Consider the following 24,800-nt stretch of genomic DNA (forward strand, 5'->3'; position numbering starts at 1 on the left):
ACTAGTGGAACAGTTTTATAGGCCAGGTCGTTACGGACGCGGAGATACCAAATATGTGTACTTTTATTGTTTGTTTGTTTTTTTTTCCATAATAATATTTATTGATGGGTACATAATATTTTTATTTTTAGTGGATTATTTTTTTTATTTTTACAATTTTTTTTAATTTTTTTTTTCACTTTTTGGGAGTTTTTTTTACTTTTTTACTTTCTCCCACTATGGGACTTTCACTTTTTTTTATTCTGATCGCCTGCACAGCATAGGGATGGAGCACCATCACTGTGCCATGCAGGCAGTCAGCGCTGGACAGGGAGAAGATAGTTTGGAGATGCACTGCGCATGTCCAAACAATTTTCCTGCTGTCTGGTGACCCGGATGTTGTCATGACGACATTGGGTCGTCATGGCAACACCTGGGAAGCCGCGGCACACAGCGCTGGAGGCCGGAAGAGGAGGTGAGTATTGCGATCACCTCCCCTTGCCTCCGCAATGCTGCGATCTACTTCGATTGCAGCATTGCGGGGGTTAATGTGCTGGGAGCAGTGAGGGACCGCTCCCTGCACATAGTACCGGGTGTCAGTTGTGACAATCAGCTGACACGCGGCGGCGATCGCGCCCGCACAGCCTGTGTGCGCGCGCGATCGTGATGACGTACTAATACGGGTCAGGCTCTTAAAGCCCAGGGCACTGACGCGTATTAGTACGTCATGGGCTTTAAAGGGGTTAAAGGGAAACTATCTTCAGTAAATTACCTATTGTTCAAATAAGCTTTTTGTAGTAATGTATTTTTAAAAAGGTTTGCATTGTTGTGTTACATGTATTAAAGATGTTTGTATTGTTAAAAATATACATTATAAATATATATATATATATATACATATATATATATATATATATATATATATATATATATATATATACACACACATATATACACACACACACACACACATATATACATACAGTACAGACCGAAAGTTTGGACACACCTTCTCATTTAAAGATTTTTCTGTATTTTCATGACTATGAAAATTGTACATTCACACTGAAGGCATCAAAACTATGAATTAACACGTGGAATTATATACTTAACAAAAAAGTGTGAAACCACTGAAAATATGTCTTATATTCTAGGTTCTTCAAAGTAGCCACCTTTTGCTTTGATGACTGATGACCAGGCCTCCACAGTCACCAGACCTGAACCCAATCGAGATGGTTTGGGGTGAGCTGGACCGCAGAGTGAAGGCAAAAGGGCCAACAAGTGCTAAGCATCTCTGGGAACTCCTTCAAGATTGTTGGAAGATCATTTCCGGTGACTACCACTTGAAGCTCATCAAGAGAATGCCAAGAGTGTGCAAAGCAGTCATCAAAGCAAAAGGTGGCTACTTTGAAGAACCTAGAATATAAGACATATTTTCAGCTGTTTCACACTTTTTTGTTAAGTATATAATTCCACATGTGTTAATTCATAGTTTTAATGCCATCAGTGTGAATGTACAATTTTCAAAGTCATGAAAAAACAGAAAAATCTTTAAATTAGAAGGTGTGTCCAAACTTTTGGTCTGTACTGTATATATATACAAACACATACATACACACACACACACGTACCAATGCTTTCTGGCTGATGTTTTGGTCACTTTTGAATGTTGGTTGTGCTTTCACACTCGTGGTAGCATGAGACGGTCTCTACAACCCACAGAACTTTCTCAGGTTTCTGCAGCTCATCCAGGATGACACATCAATGCGAGTTGTGGCAAGAAGGTTTGCTGTGTCTGTCAGCGTAGTGTCCATAGGCTGGAGGCGCTACCAGGAGACAGGCCAGTACACCAGGAGACAGGCCAGTGCACCAGGAAATGTGGAGGGGGCCGTAGGAGGGCAACAACCCAGCAGCAGGACTACTACCTCCGCCTTTGTGCAAAGAGGAACAGGAGGAGCACTGCCAGAGCCCTGCACAATGACCTCCAGCAGGCCACAAATGTGCATTGATTTTCTTTGTTACTTCACCATTTTATTTTTAAATGCTTTCTTATCAAGTCTAGTGGAATGTGTCCCAGTCTGGAATATGTGAGGTTAAGGAACCATATTCATATACTGGATGCTATAAACCACAATCTTTATCCTACAATGGCTAGTTATGACTAGGAACCAAGGAGTTCAAAGGTTCGAAATGCATAATAGCTCCCATGTCTGATCGATCTCTTGCCTAATCTTGTTATGGAATATACACAAATATACAGTTATATGAAAAAGTTTGGGCACCCCTATTAATCTTAAGCTTAATGTTTTATAAAAATTGGTGTTTTTGCAACAGCTATTTCAGTTTGATATATGTAATAACTGTTGGACACAGTAATGTTTCTGCCTTGAAATGAGGTTTATTGTACTAACAGAAAATGTGCTATCTGCATTCAAACAAAATTTGACAGGTGCATAAGTATGGGCACCCTTATCATTTTCTTGTTTTAAATACTCCTACCTACTTTTACTGACTTACTTAAGCACTTTTTTTGGTTTTGTAACCTCATTGAGCTTTGAACTTCATAGCCACGTGTATGCAATCATGAGAAAAGCTACTTAAAGTGGCCACTTGCAAGTTGTTCTCCTGTTTGAATCTCCTCTGAAGAGTGGCATCATGGGCTCCTAAAAACAACTGTCAAATGATCTGAAAACAAAGATTATTCAACATAGTTGTTCAGGGGAAGGATACAAAAAGCTGTCTCAGAGATTTAACCTGTCAGTTTCCACTGTGAGGAACATAGTAAGGAAATGGAAGAACACAGGGACAGTTCTTGTTAAGGCCAGAAGTGGCAGGCCAAGAAAAACATCAGAAAGGCAGAGAAGAAGAATGGTGAGATCAGTCAAGGACAATCCTCAGACCACCTCCAGAGAGCTGCAGCATCAACTTGCTGCAGATGGTGTCACTGTGCATCGGTCAACTATACAACGCACTTTGCACAAGGAGAAGCTGTATGGGAGAGTGATGCGAAAGAAGTTGTTTCTGCAAGCACGCCACAAACAGAGTCGGCTGAGGTATGCAAAAGCACATTTGGAGAAGCCAATTTATTTTTGGAAGAAGGTCATGTGGACTGATGAAACCAAGATTGAGTTGTTTGGTCATACAAAAAGGCGTTATGCATGGCGGCAAAAAAACACAGCATTCCAAGAAAAACACTTGCTACCCACAGTAAAATTTGGTGGAGGTTCCATCATGCTTTGGGGCTGTGTGGCCAATGCCGGCACCGGGAATCTTGTTAAAGTTGAGGGACGCATGGATTCCACTCAGTATCAGCAGATTCTTGACAATAATGTTCAAGAATCAGTGATAAAGTTGAAGTTACGCAGGGGATGGATCTTTCAGCAAGACAATGATCCAAAACACCGCTCCAAATCTACTCAGGCATTCATGCAGAGGAACAATTACAATGTTCTGGAATGGCCATCCCAGACCCCAGACCTGAATATCATTGAACATCTGTGGGATCATTTGAAGAGGGCTGTCCATGCTCAGCGACCATCAAACTTAACTGAACTGGAATTGTTTTGTAAAGAGGAATGGTCAAAAATACCTTCATCCAGGATCCAGGAACTCATTAAAAGCTACAGGAAGCGACTAGATGCTGTTATTTTTGCAAAAGGAGAATCTACTAAATATTAATGTCACTTTTCTGGTGGGGTGCCCAAACTTATGCACCAGTCAAATTTTGTTTGAATGCAGATTGCACATTTTCTGTTAGTACAATAAACCTCATTTCAAGGCAGAAACATTACTGTGTCCAACAGTTATTACATATATCAAACTGAAATAGCTGTTGCAAAAACACCAATTTTTATAAAACATTAAGCTTAAGATTAATAGGGGCGCCCAAACTTTTTCATATAACTGTATGTAGATGTATTTAGCAATTTTGGAATAGAAAAGTATTTTATCTACTCACGTGTGCTGGTTCTCCTAAGGGTATTTTCAGACAAAGTTCATTGTCAAGGATGTTCTGCCAGAAAAATATGCCTCAGAAACCTGAAAGCGTTTAGGATTTTTTTTAATGATGTTTTGTGCACGGGGCTTTTTTCCTGCTTCTAATTTCAATTCATTCATGTGCCTAATTTGGGGCTTTTTTGTTAGGCAGAAACGCCTCAAGAATTGACATGGATTTTCCTTTCCATGCTTGAAAATAAACCATGTTGAAAAAAATCAGCACTTTGTACATTACTGCAGCATTGTCACATTTAAACCAATAGATGCTATTAAAATGGTATTTCAAAAGTTTTTGCATGCAGATTTGGTTTCAAGATATTCTACGGTTCAAAACACATGCATTAACCCGTTTACCACCTTGGGTTTTTCCAAGTGTGGTGAAATTGCAAAAAAAAGTGCAATTTCACAATTGTTTTTTTTTTTTTTTTTTACCATGTTCACTTAATGCCAAAACTGACCTGCCATTATGATTCTCCAGGTCATTACGCCATGGCGCCATATTCCGAGATCCATAGCGTCTCCATTTTTCAGGATCTAGGGCTGGGTGAGGGCTTATTTTTTGTAAGCCGAGCTGATGTTTTTATTGATACCATTTTAGTGTAGATACGATGTTGCGATCACCTGTTATTGCATTTTATTGCAATATCGTGGCGACCAAAAAACGTAATTCTGGAGTTTGGATTTTTTTTCTCGTTAAACCGTTTACTGATCGGATTAATTCTTTTTAAATATCGATAGATTGGGCAATTCTGAACACGGCTATACCAAATATGTGTATTTTTTTTGTTGTTTTATTTTGAATGGGGCAAAAGAGGGGTGATTTAAACATTTATATTTTTTTTAAAACATTTTTTTTTTTTACATTTTTACTTGTTTCAATAGTCTCCTTAGGAGACTTGAAGCTTCGATCATTCAATCGCCTGAGTTACACATAACAGGGCTTCAGCCCTGCTATGTGTAACAAAAATGCTCATCTGCTATGAACACAGACTGCAGGGCGGCACTCATTGCAGATCGGCTATGACAACCACAGAAGTCTCCTGCAGACCCCGGGTTGTCATGCCAACCCATCGGCTCCCCACGATCATGTGACGGGCTCGCCGATGGGCGAGTTTTATGATGCGCTACCGGCGTGGCCATGCTATATGCCGCAGGTGGATCGCGATTCTACCTGCGGGTATTAGGGGGCACATGATAGTCATGTGTCGGGAAAGATGCGGGCTCAGCGCCGGAGCCTACATCAAAGGGAGGGCGACGATCTTGGATGTACCTATATGTCCAAAATCGTAAAGTGGTAAAAGGAATAATTGAAGTACATTGGAAGTTGGTCATGAAGTTTTTTTTCTCTTTAATTGTCCTTTTTAAAGTATCCTTGATATACTGTAGCTAATATGATTACTTTGACATGATCCACTTAATGTTAAAGCAATAATTTGGTAAAAGTGAATAAACAGAATTATGTAATAAAACATATAAACACATACATTACAGTGTTGATGCCAGCCAATTGTTGGAACATCTGCAATCCACAACCAACTATAAGAGCGCGGCGGGTTGGAGGATATATTAACATTCTGTATATGACAGGTCCACCTTAAAAAGAAGCACAAACAAATAAAACATAATTAAGTGCATGAGCTTATAGTATATAGGCACAGTAAATTGAAATGCAAATAGAATATCAAAATATCATGTCATTGTCACGCCAGGTGTGGGAAAGACTTAGTGAACACAGAGGGAAGAGGGAAAGGGAGGCCAGACACTAGGGAAAGGGGGGAGTGGAGACCTCCTAGTCTGGTCTAGTGTCACCCTGTCTAAACTAGCGTCCCTATATTGGCTCCTCGCCAATCGCCGCACGCGTGCCTCGCCCTGACTTTCCCTGGCGTATGGCTAAGGCTAGGGAAGGGAGGAGATGAGCACTAGTCAATCTCACTAAACTCTATAGACAAGGGTAGACAAACAGGGGGAGATTGTTTAGCTTTAGATGAACTCTAGACAAATGCGCACTCGGCTTCAAGCTCCAGATAGTACGAAGTACTGCTCTTGCTAAGCCTCACAAGCAGTAATGAATATCGCCGACACCTCCCTCTCAGACACACCAGGTATTTATTCACCCAGGCCAGGGAGCTAATTAGCCAGAGGGAGGTAGCCGCTGGGTCCTAGAGGCAGCCTCTTATCTAAGAAGATGTCTGTAATGCCAAACGTAGAGATCTCCTGCAACCAACTGCAGGGCGACTGTCACCTCCGATACACCCGTGACAGTCATGAAGGCAGATGAACACCCAAGGTTTCAGGTTATGCTACCTGTGCCTCAAAGATCTAATGATAATCATCCTTGTTGTCCACTGGACCGACATTTTGAGAAAAAGAAAGGGTCAACTAGGATGACAAGTTATTTGATCATATGCCTGTAATTAAATGACGAACAAGCCAAGAGCTTGCTTTTCAGCTGATTGGATATTTCATGCCAACATTAACCCCTTCACCCCCCCCCCCCCAAAGCCTGTTTTCACCTTCATGACTAGGCTAAATTTTACAGTTTTGACCAGTGTCACTTTATGTGGTAATAACTGTTTTTTTCGTGACATGTTGTACTTCATGATAGTGGTAACATTTGTATCATATAACTGGTGTTTATTTGTGAAAAAAAATAAATACAATTGGCTAAAATTGTGAAAATTTTGCAATTTTCAAACTTTTAACTGCACCCCTCAAGGTGCTCAAAAACACATTCAATAAGTTTATTAACCCTTCAGGTGTGTGTTGAGCACTTTGAACCCCCAGGTGCTTCACAGAAGTTTATAATGTTGAACTGTGAAAATGAAAAAATACATTTTTTCCTGCAAAAAATGTAGGCGTTGCACCAAATTCTTCATTTTTACAATGGTAACAGCAGCAATATGGACCATGCAATTTGTTGTTAAATTTCTCTTGAGTACACAGATATCCCATATTGGATAGCCATATTGGAGTTCATATTTTTCTGGAATGGTTTGAGGATGCCATGTAACATTGGCAAAGCCCCTGAGGTGTCACAACAGAAGAAACCCCCCCACAAGTGACATAATTTTACAAACTATACCTCTCAATGAATTCATCTAGGGATGCAGTCATCATATTGACACCATAGGCGTGTCATAGAATTTTATACCATTGGGCATTGAAGAAAAAATAATTACATTTTTACCACAAAAATGTTGTTTTAGCCCCAGATTTTACATTTTAACAAAGGGAAATGGGTAAAAATGGCACCAAAATTTGTCACACAATTTCTGCTGAATGTGGAAATACCCCTGTGAAGACCAGCGGTCTTCCATGGGCGGAACACTACTCAGTCAACACAGGGTGAGGGTAAAACAGTGTGGCAATACTTTATTGAACCACCAAACGGACAATAAACACATAGAACAGTCCCAGCAAATACCCAAGATGGTACAAAATTACACAGTCTCACCCTTCCGCTGGCCCGCCTGGGAATAGAACTGCTGCGACTTTGGGACTTCTATGGCCAACTACCTCAACCTGTGGCTGGCGCCCCGCTTTTGATGGGCCCCCACAGAGAGGAGGTAGCGGTAAGCTTAGGAAGCTGACAGTCCAAAAAAAAAAAAATCACAGAAAAAGATAAAGCCTTACCAACACCAGGTCAAATTACAAATGTACTAGCAGAATGCAGCAGGCCTCGATGATAAAGGTGGCGGCAGCACATGTGCAAAATACTGATGAGACAGCCACTCACTAACCTACCAATTTATGGAGGGGGTGGCTGTGTAGTATTATACATGCACACGGATGGAGCTTGCATAGGACACTAGTCACACAGATATGTTTGATGCAGTGTCTGGCTTACAGCCTAATGATGACGCCCATATTATTAGATCGAGTGGGCTGGCCAGCACTATATAAGCGCATCCCACGGGACAGAAACTGACAGTCCATCGAGGTACAAGGCCAGTACACCAGAGGGTCCCACCATGGCCTCTCCGAGAGTTTCCATGGAACCAAATGATCGGCTGGTCCCAATCTGGCTTCTCCGAACATTTCAATGTGTTCCAGGCGACCGGCAGGTCCCACCTGGCAACCCCAAACATCATATCCATGGGGCCAGGTGACCTCATTGTCCTAACCTGGTTCCCCCAAATGTATCCCTGGGTTCTCTGATGGTCAATGGAGCAGATCTGTCTCCTTCCAGTCAGGGCCGTATACCCTTAGGCCGGAATCATGTGGAATCCAAATCTGTCTCTCTCTGGATCGAGGCATGCTACCAAACTGACGTCATGAAGAGTCTGTCTGTTTTTTTATTCTCTTTGTAAAGTCTCTCTTTCAATTCTGTTTGCTACAGAGGCATATGTCCCTTAAATAGTTACAATTGTTTTTTTCAAGCACACATCCACAGGTCACGGATTAGGGAAGGTATTATTCCACAGGGCTCATGTCTCATTGTTTGAGCATTTAATCAACTTACATAGTTGGAATAGCAGTGGGCTCTTCTAAATTACATTCAGGTTCATACAAATAATAGTATGTCCTTCTTAACCAGCAAAAGAAAAACACATACAGTGCCTACAAGTAGTATTCAACCCCCTGCAGATTTAGCTGGTTTGATAAGATGCAAATAAGTTAGAGCCTTCAAAATGCAAACGAGAGTAGGATTTATGAACAGAAGCATAAATCTTACAAACCAAAAAGTTATGTTGCTCAGTTGAATTTTAATAAATTTTAAACATTAAAGTGTGGGTCAATTATTATACAACCCCTATGTTTAATATTTTGTGGAATAACCCTTGTTTGCAATTACAGCTAATAATCGTCTTTTATAAGACCTGATCAGGCCGGCACAGGTCTGTGGAGTTATCTTGGCCCACTCCTCCATGCAGATCTTCTCAAAGTTATCTAGGTTCTTTGGGTGTCTCATGTGGACTTTATTCTTGAGCTCCTTCCACAAGTTTTCAATTGGGTTAAGGTCAGGAGACTGACTAGGCCACTCCAACACCTTGACTTTTTCCCTCTTGAACCAGGCCTTGGTTTTCTTGGCTGTGTGCTTTGGGTCGTTGTCTTGTTGGAAGATGAAATTACAACCCACCTTAAGATCCTTGATGGAGGAGCGGAGGTTCTTGGCCAAAATCTCCAGGTAGGCCGTGCTATCCATCTTCCCATGGATGCGGACCAGATGGCCAGGCCCCTTGGCTGAGAAACAGCCCCACAGCATGATGCTGCCACCACCATGCTTGACTGTAGAGATGGTATTCTTGGGGTCGTATGCAGTGCCATCCAGTCTCCAAACGTCACGTGTGTGGTTGGCACCAAAGATCTCGATCTTGATCTCATCAGACCATAGAACCTTGAACCAGTCTGTCTCAGAGTCCTCCAAGTGATCATGAGCAAACTGTAGACGAGCCTTGACATGACGCTTTGAAAGTAAAGGTACCTTACGGGCTCGTCTGGAACGGAGACCATTGCGGTGGAGTACGTTACTTATGGTATTGACTGAAACCAATGTCCCCACTGCCATGAGATCTTCCCGGAGCTCCTTCCTTGTTGTCCTTGGGTTAGCCTTGACTCTTCGGACAAGCCTGGCCTCGGCACGGGAGGACACTTTCAAAGGCTGTCCAGGCCGTGGAAGGCTAACAGTAGTTCCATAAGCCTTCCACTTACGGATGATGCTCCCAACAGTGGAGACAGGTAGGCCCAACGCCTTGGAAAGGGTTTTGTACCCCTTGCCAACCTTGTGACCCTCCACGATCTTGTCTCTGATGGCCTTGGAATGCTCCTTTGTCTTTCCCATGTTGACCATGTCTGAGTGCTGTTCACAAGTTTGGGGAGGGTCTTAAATAGTCAGAAAAGGCTGGCAAAAGAGATCTTTAATCCACACATGTGAAGCTCATTATTCTTGGTGCCTGAACTACTTCTTAATACTTTAGGGGGACCAAACAGAATTCTTGTGGTTTGAGGGGTTGAATAATAAATGACACTCTGAATGAACTTTTTACGTTTTAAAAAAAAAATAAATAAATAAAAAAACGCAATATTTGCTGCTGTGCATTTCCCACTTCCAGGCTGATCTACAGTACAAATGTCACAATGCCAAGTTAATTCCGCAAGTGTCAACCAGCTAAATCTGCAGGGGGTTGAATACTACTTGTAGGCACTGTACATCCACAAGTCAACACAAACACAATAGTGTATTTCTCTTGGCTTAACAAATCTAGACGTCTGGCTGATTCAGATAAGAAGCTGTTTCGTCACAACCCTATATGTGTCTGTACAGTACTGCTTAGCCACACGGTGAGACTCGAGAGGGACGGATCGCAATTTACCTCCTGGAGCGCAGATTTTCCTAGAATAGTTTGCGGACTCCATATACAGAGCCACTAAGTGTTAGAAGAGAAGATTCCCCCCTTCCAGTGACCCTATTTCGAAAATTATATCCCTTTGGTAATTTATCTACAGGTGTAGTGATGAGTTGACTCCATGGGTGTTTTACAAAAACAAGCAGTAGTGGATGTTGCTGACTGAAAATTGCAAATCTGTTATTGTAGTGACGAGTATGTTATAATGACAAGTCCGTTGTAGTGCCCAGTATGTTATGCCCAGGTCGTGCTTCTAGAGACATGCACCCATAAATTAGGCGGGCTCTCATCGCTACAGAAATGCCAAACATGCGGATGCTAAATCAGTTTTAGGCACACTGGGGCTCTGGAGGAAAAGGGTCATTTAGATTTGGGAGCCCAGAATTTGCTGGATTTCCTTTGGGGACGAGGAGATATAGCGCTTTTCCACAGCCTGTGTGCTACCAGTAACGTGGAAGCCCCCTATATTTCCGTTAACAGATGACAGTCCTGAGTGGGGACTTGCTTTTTTTTATGGATTGAGTTTAAACTTTTATTGGGAACATTTTACATAACATTTGCTATCACATTTATCCTGTGCTCTACGCTGAGCACTTACATTGGGGTTTCCATCTAAATCTCCAAATGAGGTGATTCACATAAAACCCCTGAGGGATCCATTCACTAGAAGGAGGCAGCAGAGTTGCTCTGGACTCCGTCTGGTCTCTGTTCAGTGGTGTCCTTTCCAGAGGTGCACAAAACTATGGCCAACCGCACTTTTATGCTTGCCTAAAAAGATGGACACCGCTGGTTCACAGGTCAGACAACGTCTAAAGTGCCTCCATCTGCCTCATTATAGGTGATCTTCCTTCAGGGGTTCTGTCTGAATCACATATTTCAGAGATTTACACGGAAACCCCGATGTAAGCGCTCAGTGCAGAGCGCAGTATAAATGTGAGCCGAGTCTTACTGCGATCTTTAGGAGGCAGAATGAACAAATCTACAGCAGGTGAAGAATTGATTGTATTTATTTTTTACGCCGTTCCTCGTGGTATAAGTGATTAGACTACTTTATTCTTCGGGTCGGTGCGATTACAGCGGTATCAGATTTATATAGATTTTATGTTTGGCTGTTGTCACACCCTAAAAGACACATTTTTTTTGCAAAAACAAGTTTTTGAATCTCCATATTTTGAAAGCTATACTTTTTCCATATTTCTGCCGACAGTCATATGAGGGCTTGTTTTTTGCGGGACGAGCTGACGTTTTTATTGGTACCGTTTTTGGACACATGACATTTTTGATCGCTTTCTATTCCAATTTTTGGGAGGCAGAATGAACAAAAACCAGCAATTCAGAAATAGATTTTTTTTTGTTATTTTTTATATTCCATTCTGCTTGTGGTAAAATTGATAAGGCAGCTTTATTCTTCTGGTCAGTACGATTACAGCGATTCACATTTATATCATTTTTTTTATGTTTTGGCGCTTTTACGCATAAAAACTTATTGAAAAAATAATTATTTTTGCATCGCTTTATTCTGAAAGCTAGAACTTATTTTTTCGCTTCTGGAGCTGTATGGCAGCTTGTTCTTTGCGGGACAAGATGACATTTTCAGTGATACCATTATTACTTACATTGGTCTTTTTGATTGAGTTTTATTTTTTTTGTTCGGCAGAATGATAAACAAGCACAGTTTTTTGCCTTGTTTTCTATTTATTTTTTATGGTGTTCACTGAAGGGGTTAACAATTGGGACAGTTTTATAGGTGGGGATATTCCGGACGCAGCGATACCAAATGGGTGTACTTTTTTTTTGTAAAAAAAAAATGTATTTATGGGTACATTATAATATATATATATATATATATATATATATATATATATATATTATATTTTGTGATTTAAAAAAAATAGTTATTTTATTGACACAAGCTTGTTAGACCATGCACTGCGCATGATTTAGCAAGCTTGCTAGCCCTGGTGACCCTCCCTCTCCCTGCCTTCTAAATGCTGCAAACGATATTCATTGCAGCATGTAGGGGCTTACACTGCAGTGTTACCTGTCAAATTCGCTGAAAACCCAGCGGCGATAGCGCACAGCTCCTGTGTGTGCAAAATCGACAGGACATACCCATACATTTTTCCCAACCAGGACGTATGGATACGTCTAAGGTCGTAAAGGGGTTGAAATCATCATTCTCAGCAGTAAATAATCCTGTGTAAACAGGAGATGTGCTGCCGATAACTCTAATATGCTACGTGTGTAGTGCGATTGTGCAATGATCGTTCTTGTGTGCATACAACTCATCGGCCTACCTAAACAGGCCAAACAATCACTGGTTGGCATCTATACAGCCAATTTGCGGTAATTTTAGGCTATCTGCCCAAGAAGCAGAAATGCTCCGGATTTTTTCTGCATCTCCCTGGCAGAAAAAACGCATCCGGATTTTACATGCGTTTTTCCTGCCAGGTAGAAGCGTTTGTCAAGCGTTTTTGCATGCGGGTTATCAAGCGCTTTTCCAAGCGATTTTAGCATCACTTGGAAAGTGCTTGACAACTTGGTCACACTATATAAATCCATGCAACCAGCATGGATTTATATAGTGTGACCAAGTTAATAGTTAAAAAAAGAAAAAAAAAGGTAAATAAAAAAAAAACAAACAAAAAAAACATTATACTCACCTTCTGATGGTCCGCGCTCTTCTCTCCGATGCGTCCGGTGTCTTGGGTAGCTCGCGGTGGTGTAAAAGGACCTTCCATGACGTCATTTAGTCATGTGACAGGTCACGTGACCGCCGACGTCAGCGGTCGAGTGACCTGTCACATGACTAAATGACGTCATGGAAGGTCATTTTACACCATCGCGAGCCTCCGGGGAGCCAGGATGCACCGTACAGGAGCAGGCCATCAGAAGGTAAGTATAATGTATATTTTTTATTTTAAATTCTTTTTTTTTAACAGGTACTATGGTACCCGGGTCTGGAGGAGAGTCTCCTCTTCTCCAGACCCGGGTACCATCCGCACATTGAATCACTTAATATCCGCATGTGCACATGTAGTCATTAAGATATTAAGCGATTTATTGCAAGTCAATGGCGGCAATTACGCCACGTTTCTGCAAAAATAATGGACATGCTGCAGATTTTTCCGCAATGATAATCCGCAGCGGAAATTTCCGCAGCATGTGCACAGCACATGCAGATTATCATTGGGGACCATGAGGCACGTATTACCAAGTGTTTTTGCTGCGGAAATTCCGCGGCAAAAACACTTGAAACACGCATAGTGGGCACACAGCCTTACTGGCTGCAGTTGGATTGTCTAAATGGGACCTAAGGGTCGGTCAATTGCCTGTTTACACATAGACTTTGGTTCTGTGCACATAGCCTGCCATTGTTCTCAGCAGTGCAAGTCCTGTTTAAGCAGTACAATGTGCCGCCGAGAACTATGATCTTTTTTAACCTGCACAAAAAATATAATTTCACCTAATGAACAACTATTTTTTTTGTGTTCATTTGGTAACTGGCAGCCTGTTTTACAGTGTAAATGCAGCTTACCAGTCACTAATTAGACACTCCCTTTGCTGAGCCCGGAGTGAGCAGGGATTTACATGAATGAAAAAACTAATGATCCTGAATCCTTTCCCATTAATTTACAATGGGTACGGAAAGTATTCAGACCCCTTTAAAATTGTTCACTCTTCACTGCAGCCATTTGGTAAATTCTAAAAAGTTCATTTTTTTTTCTCATGAAAGTACACTCTGCACCCCATCTTGACTGGAAAAAAAATAGAAATGTAGCAATTTTTGCAAATTTATTAAGAAAGAAAAACTGAAATATCACATGGTCATAAGTATTCAGACCCTTTGCTCAGTATTGAGTAGAAGCACCCTTTTGAGCTAGTACAGCCATGAGTCTTCTTGGGAATGATGCAACAAGTTTTTCACACCTGGATTTGAGGATCCTCTGCCATTCTTCCTTGCAGATCCTCTCCAGTTCCGTCAGGTTGGATGGTGAACATTGGTGGACAGCCATTTTCAGGTCTCTCCAGAGATGCTCAATTGTGTTTAGGTCAGGGCTCTCGCTGGGCCAGTCAAGAATGGTCACAGAGTTGTTCTGAAGCCACTCCTTTGTTATTTTAGCTGTGTGCTTAGGGTCATTGTCTTGTTGGAAGGTGAACCTTCGGCCAAGTCTGAGGTCCAGAGCACTCTGGAAGAGGTTTTCATCCAGGATATCGCTGTACTTGGCCGCATTTGTGTTTCCTTCAATTGCAATCAGTCATCCTGTCCCTGCAGCTGAAAAACACACCCATAGCATGATGCTGCAACCACCATGTTTCACTGTTGGGATTGTATTGGGCAGGTGATCAGCAGTGCCTCTTTTTCTCCAAACATAGGGCTTAGCATTATCACCAAAAAGTTCTATCTTCATCTCATCAGACCAGAGAATCTTATTTCTCATAGTCTGGGAGTCCTTCATGTGTTTTTGAGCAAACTCTATGCGGGCTTTAATATGTCTTGCACTGAGGAGAGGCTTCCGTCGGGCCACTCTGCCATAAAGGCCCGACTGGTGGAGGGCTGCAGTGATAGATGACTTTATGGAACTTTCTCTCATCTCCCTACAGCATCTCTGGAGCTCAGCCACAGTGATCTTGGGGTTCTTCTTTACCTCTCTCACCAAGGCTCTTCTCCCACGATTGCTCAGTTTGGCTGGACGGCCAGGTCTAGGAAGACTTCTGGTGGTCCCAAACTTCTTCCATTTAAGGATTATGGAGGCTACTGTGCTCTTAGGAACCTTGAGTAATGCAGAAATTATTTTGTAACCTTGGGCAGATCTGTGCCTTGCCACAATTCTGTCTCTGAGCTCCTTAGGCAGTTCCTTTGAGCTCATGATTCTCATTTGGTCTGACATGCACTGTGAGCTGTGAGGTCTTATATAGACAGGTATATGCCTTTCCAAATCAAGTCCTATCAGTTTAATTAAACACAGCTGGGCTCCAATGAAGGAGTAGAACCATCTCAAGGAGGATCACAAGGAAATGGACAGCATGTGACTTAAATATGAGTGTCTGAGCAAAGGGTCTGAATACTTATGACTATTTGATATTTCAGTTTTTCTTTTTTAATAAATTTGCAAAAATATCTACATTTCTGTTTTTTTCAGTCAAGATGGGGTACATTAATGCGAAAAAAAATGAACTTTTTAGAATTTACCAAATGGCTGCAATGAAACAGAGTGAAAAATTTAAAAGGGTCTGAATACTTTCCGTACCCACTGTATAAATTAATCCGTTCAGCTCCACCTGCTGTATAGTATGCTACTCATAGACTATATAGTATTTGTGAACAAATATTAAATGGTATTTTAAGCATAACAGAGGTTTAGCCAGTGGCATAACTTCAAGCTCGTGGACCCCAATTCAAAATCTCCAACAGGGCCCATATCTTAATTATCACAGATCATTAATAGTAGTGGTCTTTTGGGATAAAACTACCTTTTGGGCCCCCTATGCTCCAGGGCCCAGGTGCGATGACAATCCCTGCAGCTATTGCAGGACTTTCAAGAGCAATGCATGCTGAGAAGTGAAGGAAAGGGAGTCCTGGTACCTATAATGCTCAAAAAATGCGGAAGAGAAACTTTCTACAGAAAAGGAGTGAATGACAAGTTACAGAGCATAGGAATTGGGAAAGTTCATAGACACATTAGAATGATATGTGCACCCACAGCAGATATACTGTAACTATATGAGTATGAAGGCAACAAGAATATGCATTTATCCTCATTTTGGGTGAAATAGCGGGTATGTTTTTATTCATAGACCAACTCTGATCAGGTTTCTGAATGAGTAAAAATTCAATATCTGGTGTCTTGTCACTAAAACAATTCTAATGAGAATATAGTATGGCGTGTAGAATACAGATAGTACGCGCATATTAGTATTTTCCTTTTTAACAAGCAGGATCCAAGAAAAATAAACAATTATGCAACAAAGTATGTAAAACCTAAAATGCGTGGTGAAATGGAAATATACATCATTTCATGAATATTCTGTTTGAAACAACTGATTTATGTATAATTCCAAGGTAGCAGTGTGTTGCTTAGCAACTTCGCTAATTCAGAAATGTGAAGACAATGTGGAAAAATATTTGAAAAACTGTATTGTACTATTTTTAGTAGCATTTATTATAAAAAGCAGATAATTGTCCTTTCCTTATTTCTAGAGGTTTTTTGTTTCACACAGTGAATAATAAAAAAAAAAAAAATCAGACTTATTTTTGGGAAAACAGGAGACTTACTTTGATATTACTTACTGATAAACAACGTATTCTGTAAAAGTAGACAAATAAAAATTTTACTTTTATTCAAAAGGGGCTCTCCTGGTAATCTAAATTATTGTTTAAATTAAAAAATGAAAGCAATAGTACTCAATCTCAGCAATCCGTTCCCGTGCTTAACCAGTTCCAACTGATCCGTCCTCCCTAGTTCTGTCCTTGACACAATGGAAATGGCCAGAAATACCCCCACAGTCAATGATTAGCTGCAGCAGTGACCAGTGTGGCAAGGACAGGACATGCAAGCACAGACCACAGGGGACCTGGAAGGTATTTTTTGTAGATAAATTAAGACGTTGGAAGAGACTCATTGCCAGTTATCGCAATCGCTTGATTGCAGTTGTTGCTGCTAAGGGTAGCCCAACCTGTTATAAGGTTTAGGGGGAATAACTTTTTCACACAGGGCCCTGTAGATTTGGATTTCTATTTCCCTTAATAATAAAGACCTTCATTTAAAAACTGCATTCTGGGTTTACTTGTGTTATCTTTGTCTAATATTTAAATTTGTTTTGTGATCTGAAACATTTAAGTGCGACAAACATGCAAAAGAATAAGAAATCAGGAAGGAGGCAAACACTTTCACATCACTGTGATAAGGATGGGATAGAAAAATATTAAACAATCATTAGCAATTTGATTTAAATTGTGTAAGGTTGGAAAGGGAACATGTATTGAGATGTAACTGCTTTGTCTCATCAAATACAGTTTGTTTAAAAAAAAAAGGCTGGTATGTACTATGCCGGTCTTAAAGGAAATGTGTTACCCCCTGGGCGATATCAGACCTCTACTATGGCCATACAGGTTATAGAAAAGTAAATCTATACTTACCTGTATGGCCAATAGCAGAGGTCTGATTGCAGAGAAAAGCAATTTAATCAATTCTTTTTTCCACAGGCCAGGGGACGCCAAGCAATCCCCGCCTCTCTGCTTAATTATCATATCCCCCCCCTCCCCTGCACGTCACAGGACCCTGTGACGTGCACTGTGCTCCCTGACTTCCCGGGCATGCTCACATAGCGCGCGCTTTGCTTCATCCCTACCCGTCTCTCCGTGCGCTGCGCCGCAGGTTCTATTGCGCAGGCGCCGAAAAGTGACAATGACAACCTGGCGCCTGCGCAATAGGACCCTGCAGAGCAGTGCACAGAGAGATGCAGTCGGGATGAAGCAAAGCGCGCTCTATGTGAGCATGCCCGGGCAGTCAGGGAGCACAGTGCACGTCACAGGGCCCTGTGACAGGCAGGGGGGGGGGGGGATATGATAATTAAGCAGAGAGGCGGGAATTTAGGGGAATAATAAGCACATAGGCGGGGATTGCTTGGCGTCCCCCAGACACCAAGCCTGTGGAAAAAAGAATTGATTAAAGTGCTTTTCTCTGCAATCAGACCTCTGCTATGGGCCATACAGATAAGTATAGATTTACTGTTCTATACCTTGTATGGCCATAGTAGAGGTCTGATATCGCCCAGGGGGTGACAGATTCCCTTTAGTGAATTGGGCACCAATGTCTAGAAAAAGAAAAAGATGACTGCTTTATTCCAAGAATAGCTCCATCCCTGCCTCACAGGCCGTGTGTTGTATTGCAGCTCAGTTGTGTGTCAGTAGAATGAAGTTGCAATACCAGGCACAAGTGAAGCTCTATGAAAGAATGCATCTCATCTAACACAACCCTTTTAAATTCCCAGTATCTCTTTTATGTTGCTTTTAACAAAGATTTTAACATTTAAAATGTTTAGTATTGTGTCTCACACAAAAGCAATTAATACAGGATTAATTAACCAATCAGAATTCTGAAGGTCATCCAACATTTGAATAATTGGCAGAATTTTGTGGATATCTTGAATTGAAACTGATTTACTCATCTCCGGTTATTTTTTTTTGCTGTTGCTTGGAGTACAATACACTTGTGCTATAAATACAAAGTGATCCCACATCATTGAGGAGACAATCATGAACACGATGTAGCATCGAGACATACGTGCTATAGAAAATGAGGAATTTCTTCACAAAAAGTATGTGTACTAAGCTGCGGGCCACATTTATAATTTAGTTTACCAGTAATAGTAAAATATATGAATGTCAATCTTTTGAAGGTTATATATGAAATATTCAGAGAGCTACCTTGAGATCTGAGAAGTTGAATCAACAACGGGAAGGATCAGGCCAGGATTAACTTACTTGCTGAACTCCTTTAGGACCAAGCCTGTTTTGTTGTTAAAGAGAACCTGTCTGCACAATTTTGCATGTTAAAGTAAAAGCATGGCCATAATGGCGCTGTTATACAGATTCGATAGATACCTTTAGTGAAGAAATCCACATGGTGGTTGTACTTTAACCAGCATTTGAAGTTTTAGTGTATAAGATTTAGATGCATAGGTGCAGGACTGTGAGTAGGGTCTTCGGTTCTGGCGCGGCCCCTGTGCCAGCTCCTGGTGGGTGCTTTACAGGTCAGTACTTTGTGAGTGACCGACCACCAGCTTGAAACTCTGCTTGCACAGATCGACTTCCCGGCGGTCTTTACTACAATGGCCCTGGTGCCGGTGCGTGCGCAGATTGAGATCTTGGCTCAATGACGTCCTTTAGACATTTAATTGAGCCTAGATCTGCACAAGCACTGCCCACAGTGAGGATGGCCCTGGTGTAAACGTTGAAACAGTTGGCAGGTCACTCACAAAACAGTGACCTGTCATACAGATACCAGAGGCAGGCAGATGGGCTAGGGGAGGAGTCAAAGACCCTACGCACAGTTCCGCCTCTATGCAGCTAAAGCTTATTACACCAAAACTTCAAATGCTGATTAAAGAACAACCATCTTGTGGATTTCTTTACTAAAGATATCCATGGATTCTCTAAAACAGAGCCATTATGGTCATGCCTTTACTTTAATATGCAAAATCATGCTGACAGTTTCTCTTTAAGACCAGACTTTTTTTTCCCAATGTATAGCTGGTTACTTTTGCATCTACACCAGCAAATAAGGTTTTGTTTTTGGTAGGACAAGTTTTACTTTTGCGTGTACCAATTAAATCTGTCACAAGTTGTGAAGGGGCTAATCTCCTATATTGCTGCAAAAAGTACAAGGCTGAATGAGGGCAGAGAAAGGGCTAGTGAAACAGCAAAGAGATTGGGGCACATAAAATACAAACACTATTAACTCCTTCATCCCGCCAAGCCTCTTATCACATTCATGACCAGGCAAAATTTTACAATTCTGATCAGTGTCACTTCATGCGGTAATAACCAGGGCTGTGGAGTCTGTAATCCAAACCACCGACTCAGACTCCTCAATTTCCCTGACTTCAGACCCCACAGCCCTGCCTCACTACTGAGCATGTACATAAAGTGCAGCACAGATTCATCTCATCAAAAAGCCGAGACCCTTAGATCAGGAATAGATCAGACATTTATAGGACATTTCATAACTTTCCCAAATTCTTATGAAAAAATTTACAGCACATCCTGCATTGTACTACTAAACCCAATTTATTATGTATTTTAGGTGTCGGAGTCAATCCATTTTATACCGACTGCAACTCCACCAAAATGAACACTGACTCCGACTTCACAGCCCTGGTAATCACTCTGGAACACTTCAACGGATCCCGTGAATTCTGTGAATGTTTTTTCGTGACATATTGTACTTCATGATAGTGGTAAAATTTGTTCGATGTGACTTGTGCTTATTTGTGAACAAAAACAGAAATTTTGACAAAAATTTTGGAATTTTCAAACTTAATTTTTATGCCCTTAAATCAGAGCGTTATCTCACACAAAACAGTTAATATGTAACATTTCCCACATGTCTCCCTTGCACAATTTTTTAAACAATTTTTTTTTTGTTAGGAATTTATAAGGGTTTAAAGTTGATCAGCGATTTAAAATTTTTCCAACAGAATTTACAAAACCATTCTTTTTTTTTAGGGACTACATCACATTTGAAGTGACTTTGAGGGGTCTATGTGATAGGAAATACGCAAAAGAGACACCATTCTAAAAACTTCACCCTTCAGGGTGCTCAAGCCACAATAAAAAAGGTTTATTAACCCTTTAGGTCCTTCACAGGAATTAATGGAATGTGGAAGGGAAAAAAAAATGAACATTTAATTTTTTTTCACAAAAATATTACTTTAGACTCGATTTATTTACTTTCACAAGGTTAACAGGAGAAAATGGACCCCAAAAGTAGTTGCGCAATTTCTCCTAAGCATGCAGATACCCCATATCTGGGGGAAAACCACTGTTTGGGCACAAGGCTGGGCTCGGAAGGGAAGGAGCCATTTTACTTTTTGAACGCAAAATTTGATAGTATAATTAGCAGACGCCATGTCGCATTTGGAAAGCGCCTGATGTGCCTAAACAGTGTAAACCACCCACATGTGACCCCATTTTGGAAACTAGACCCCTCAAGGAATTCATCTAGATGTGCGATGAGCACCTTGAACCCACAGGTGTTTCACAGAAGTTTATAACATTGAGCTGTAAAAATACAATTTTCACATTTTTCCCACAAAAATGTTTTTTTTTTCAGCTCCCAATTTTGCGTTTTCAAAAAGGTAACAGGAGAAATTGCGCCATACCATTTGTTGTGCAATTTCTCCTTCAAGTGCTTCACAGAATTTTACAACGTTGATCTGTCAAAATGAAAAAAAATTATTTTTCCCACGAAAATGTTGTTTTAGCCCCAATTTTTTTCATTTACACAAAGATAGAAAATGGACCATAAAATTTGTTGTGCAATTTACCCTGAGTACACCAATCACCCATATGTTGTCGAAAACTACTTTTGAGGCACACTGCAAAGCTCAGAAAAGAAGAAGTGCTATATTGAAGTTCAGATTTTGCTGGACTGGTTTGAGGGTGCCATGTCACATTTGCCGAGCCCTTGAAGTGGCAGAACAGCAGACCACCCACAAAAGACCCCATTTTACAAACTACACCCTCTCAATGAATTCATCGAGGGGCGCAGTGATCATATTGACACCACGGGTGTGTCACATTATTTTAATTTATTGGCCATGAAGAAAATATAATTACATTTTTACCACCAAAATTTTATTTTAGCTCAATTTTACATTTTTACAAGGGGAAATGGGTAAAAATGGCACCAAAATTTGTCCCACAATTTCTGCTGAATGTAGACATACCCCATATGTGTCTGTACAGTACTGCTTAGCCATACGGCGAGACTCAGGAGGGATGGAGCATTATTTGCCTCCTGGAGCACAGATTTTCCTAGAATAGTTTGCAGACTCCATATACAAAGCACCTACGTGATAGAAAAGCAGAATCCCCCTCAAGAGACCCCATTCTGTAAATTACACCCCTTTGGGAATTTATCTACAGGTGTAGTGATGGTTTTGACTCCATGTGTGTTTTCCAGAAACAAGCAGCAGTTGATGTTTGTGAGTAAAAATTGCAAATCTGCCATTGTAGTGCCTGAAACACCACAGAAAAAGATACAGCCTTACCAACACCAGGTCAGATTACTAATGCACTAGCAGGATGCATCAGGCCCCCACCATACCTCATGTGGTGTATTTTAATTTTATACACTATTTTTCTTTTTTTTTTTTTGCACATTTTTATGCAGGATGCAGCCAGGCCCTTTCGTGTTGGTTGGGTGAATTGGAGCGTCTGTCCTGTGGGGTGCGCTTTTATAGTGCTGGACTAGTCCGCCTGATCTAATAGTATGGGTGTCATGAATAGGCTGTAAGCCAGACACTGAATCACATGTATCTGTGTGACTGGCATCCTATGCAAACTCCATCTGCATGCATGTATAATACTACACAGCCACCCCCTCCATGAATTAGTAGGTCAGGGTGTGGCTGTTTGCATCAGTATTCTGCACATGTGCTGCCCCCACCTTCATCATGGGGGCCTGTGGCATCCTGCTAGTGCATTGGTAATCTGACCTGGTTTTGGTAAGGCTTTATCCTTTATCTGTGATGTTTTTTGAAATTTTGCCCCATGTTCACCATTTTTAATTTCATTGTAGTGCCTGGTACCTTGTAGTCCACAGTATATTGTAATTCCCATACATTGTAGTGCCCAATTCATACTTCTAGAGACACACCCGTAAACTAGGTGGGCTTTCATCGCTACAGAAATGCCAAACATGTGGATTCTAAATGTAGTTTAGGCACACTGTGGGGCTCAAAAGGGAGAGGGACATTTTGGATTTGGGAGCGCAGAATTTGCTCTTTACTTTTCCAGAGACTTTTTACTACCAGTAACGTGGTAGCCCCCTCTATTTCCGTTAACAGGTGACGGACATGAGTGGGGACTGGCTTTTTTTTGTGGATTAAGTTGAAGCTTTTTTTGGGAATTTTACATAACGTTTGGGATCACATTTATCTGGCGCTCTATGCGGAGCACTTACTTTGGGGTTTCCATCTAAATCTCCAAGTGACTTGATTCAGATGAAACCCCCGAGTGATCCATTCACTATAGTGAGGCAGCAGAGTCACGCTGGACTCAGTCTGGCCTCTGTTCAGCAGTGTCCTTCTTTTTACAAGTGCACAAAACTGTAGCAGACCACACTTTTATGCACGCCTAAAAAGACAAACACCGCTGAATAACAGGTCAGACGGTGTCCACAGTGTTTCCATCTGTCTCATTATATGGAATTTTCCGCCGGGGGTTCCGCCTGAATCACATATTTTTGAGATTTACACGGAAACCCCGGCGTAAGCGCTCAGCATAGAGAAAAGGATAAATGTAAGCCGGTTCTTACTGCGATCTTTGGGAGGCAGAATAAACAAATCAACAACAGGTAAAGAATTGGTTTAATTTATTTATTTTTTTACACTGTTCCTTGTGTGGTATATGTGATTAGAAGACTTTATTCTTTAGGTCAGTACAATTACAGCAATACCACATTTATATCATTTTGTGTTGGTGCTTTTAAACAAAAACTATTTTATAGGAAAAAAAATTATAATTTTTGCATTGCTTTATTCTGAAAGCTATACCTTTTTTATTTTTACACTGATGGAGTTGTATGGTGGCTTGTTTTTTGCGGTACAAGATGATATTTTCAGAGATACTATTTTTATTCCACTTTTTGTTTGGCGGTATGAAAAAGCTTCTTGCCTCTTTTTTTTACGGTGTTCGCTAAAGGGGTTAATTAGTGGGACAGTTTTATAGGTCGGGTCGTTCTGAACGCAGCAATACCAAATATGTGTACTTTTTTTCATGAAAATATTTATTCATATATATTTAATTATTTTTATGTTTTTATATATTTTTACAATTTTAATTTTTTTTTTTTTTTTAATTTAACTTTTTTACTTAGTCCTTCTATGGGACTTTCACTTTTTGCAGTCTGATAGCTTATAAAGCACAGCAATGCACAAGCACTGCTATGCTTTATAAACTGTCAGTGCTGCGCTGACAAACGATACACCATGCTCTGAGCATGGTGTAACAAGTTTGCTAGCTCTGGTGACCTGGATGTCGTCATGACGACATGGAGTCGCCATGGTAACGATTGGGCCCCCGCGATGACGTCGCAGGGAGCCAATCCAAGGGCAGAGGGGGCTACCTCTCCCTGCCAGCCTTCTAAATGCTACGATTGATATCGATCGCAGCATGAAGAGAGTTAAAAACTGCTGAAGCAGTGTGGGCACTGTGCCAGGCAGTGAGTGTTTGGGTATCAGCTGTCATATCAGCTGAACATCCGACGGTGATCACGTGGATGTATCCAAAGGTCCAAGGTCGGTAAGTACTTACCAATCTGGACGTATGGATACATCCAAGCTTGTGAAAGGGTAAAAAAGGATTTTTTTTTTCTATTTTACTGTTTTGTGGTTAAGAATTGTGATTATGTTTAAAAGTCGCTGGGTAGCAAAGTCTGATGTGAAAATATTTTAATATGTGGTTATACGCCATATGGAATAAAACTTTATAATTTTTCTTGGGGTCTCGAGATCTATGGATTACAAAGGGTATGTAAAATGTGATAGTCAGTATATGTAGATGGCTATTATATGGAATTTTTACAGTAGTGGACCTTTGTGGCAACACTGTACATCTTTGTGTGATGTTATATGAACCCTATTACGATTGAATATTTATATTGTTTTTAGCAAATGTAAAAGAAAAACAATTGCAGAATTAAAGGTGTCAAATCCTTTATGGAGGTCACAATAGCAGGACACTTTCTG

General features: G+C 40.9%; 1 protein-coding gene across 1 annotated transcript in view; it reads right to left on the bottom strand.

The window, feature by feature from the left end:
* The window catches only part of SLC2A13 (solute carrier family 2 member 13), a 272,698-nt gene that overhangs the window by 78,939 nt on the left and 168,959 nt on the right, over positions 1 to 24,800 (bottom strand). Inside the window, exon 4 of the mRNA XM_073652171.1 lies at positions 5,460 to 5,568. Coding sequence (XP_073508272.1) covers positions 5,460 to 5,568 — 109 coding nt within the window. The remainder of the gene's footprint in view (positions 1 to 5,459; positions 5,569 to 24,800) is intronic.

The sequence above is a fragment of the Phyllobates terribilis genome, unplaced genomic scaffold (assembly GCF_046119375.1).
Source record: "Phyllobates terribilis strain yellow unplaced genomic scaffold, ASM4611937v1 Scaffold_11__3_contigs__length_659146591, whole genome shotgun sequence".
NCBI lineage: Eukaryota > Metazoa > Chordata > Amphibia > Anura > Dendrobatidae > Phyllobates > Phyllobates terribilis.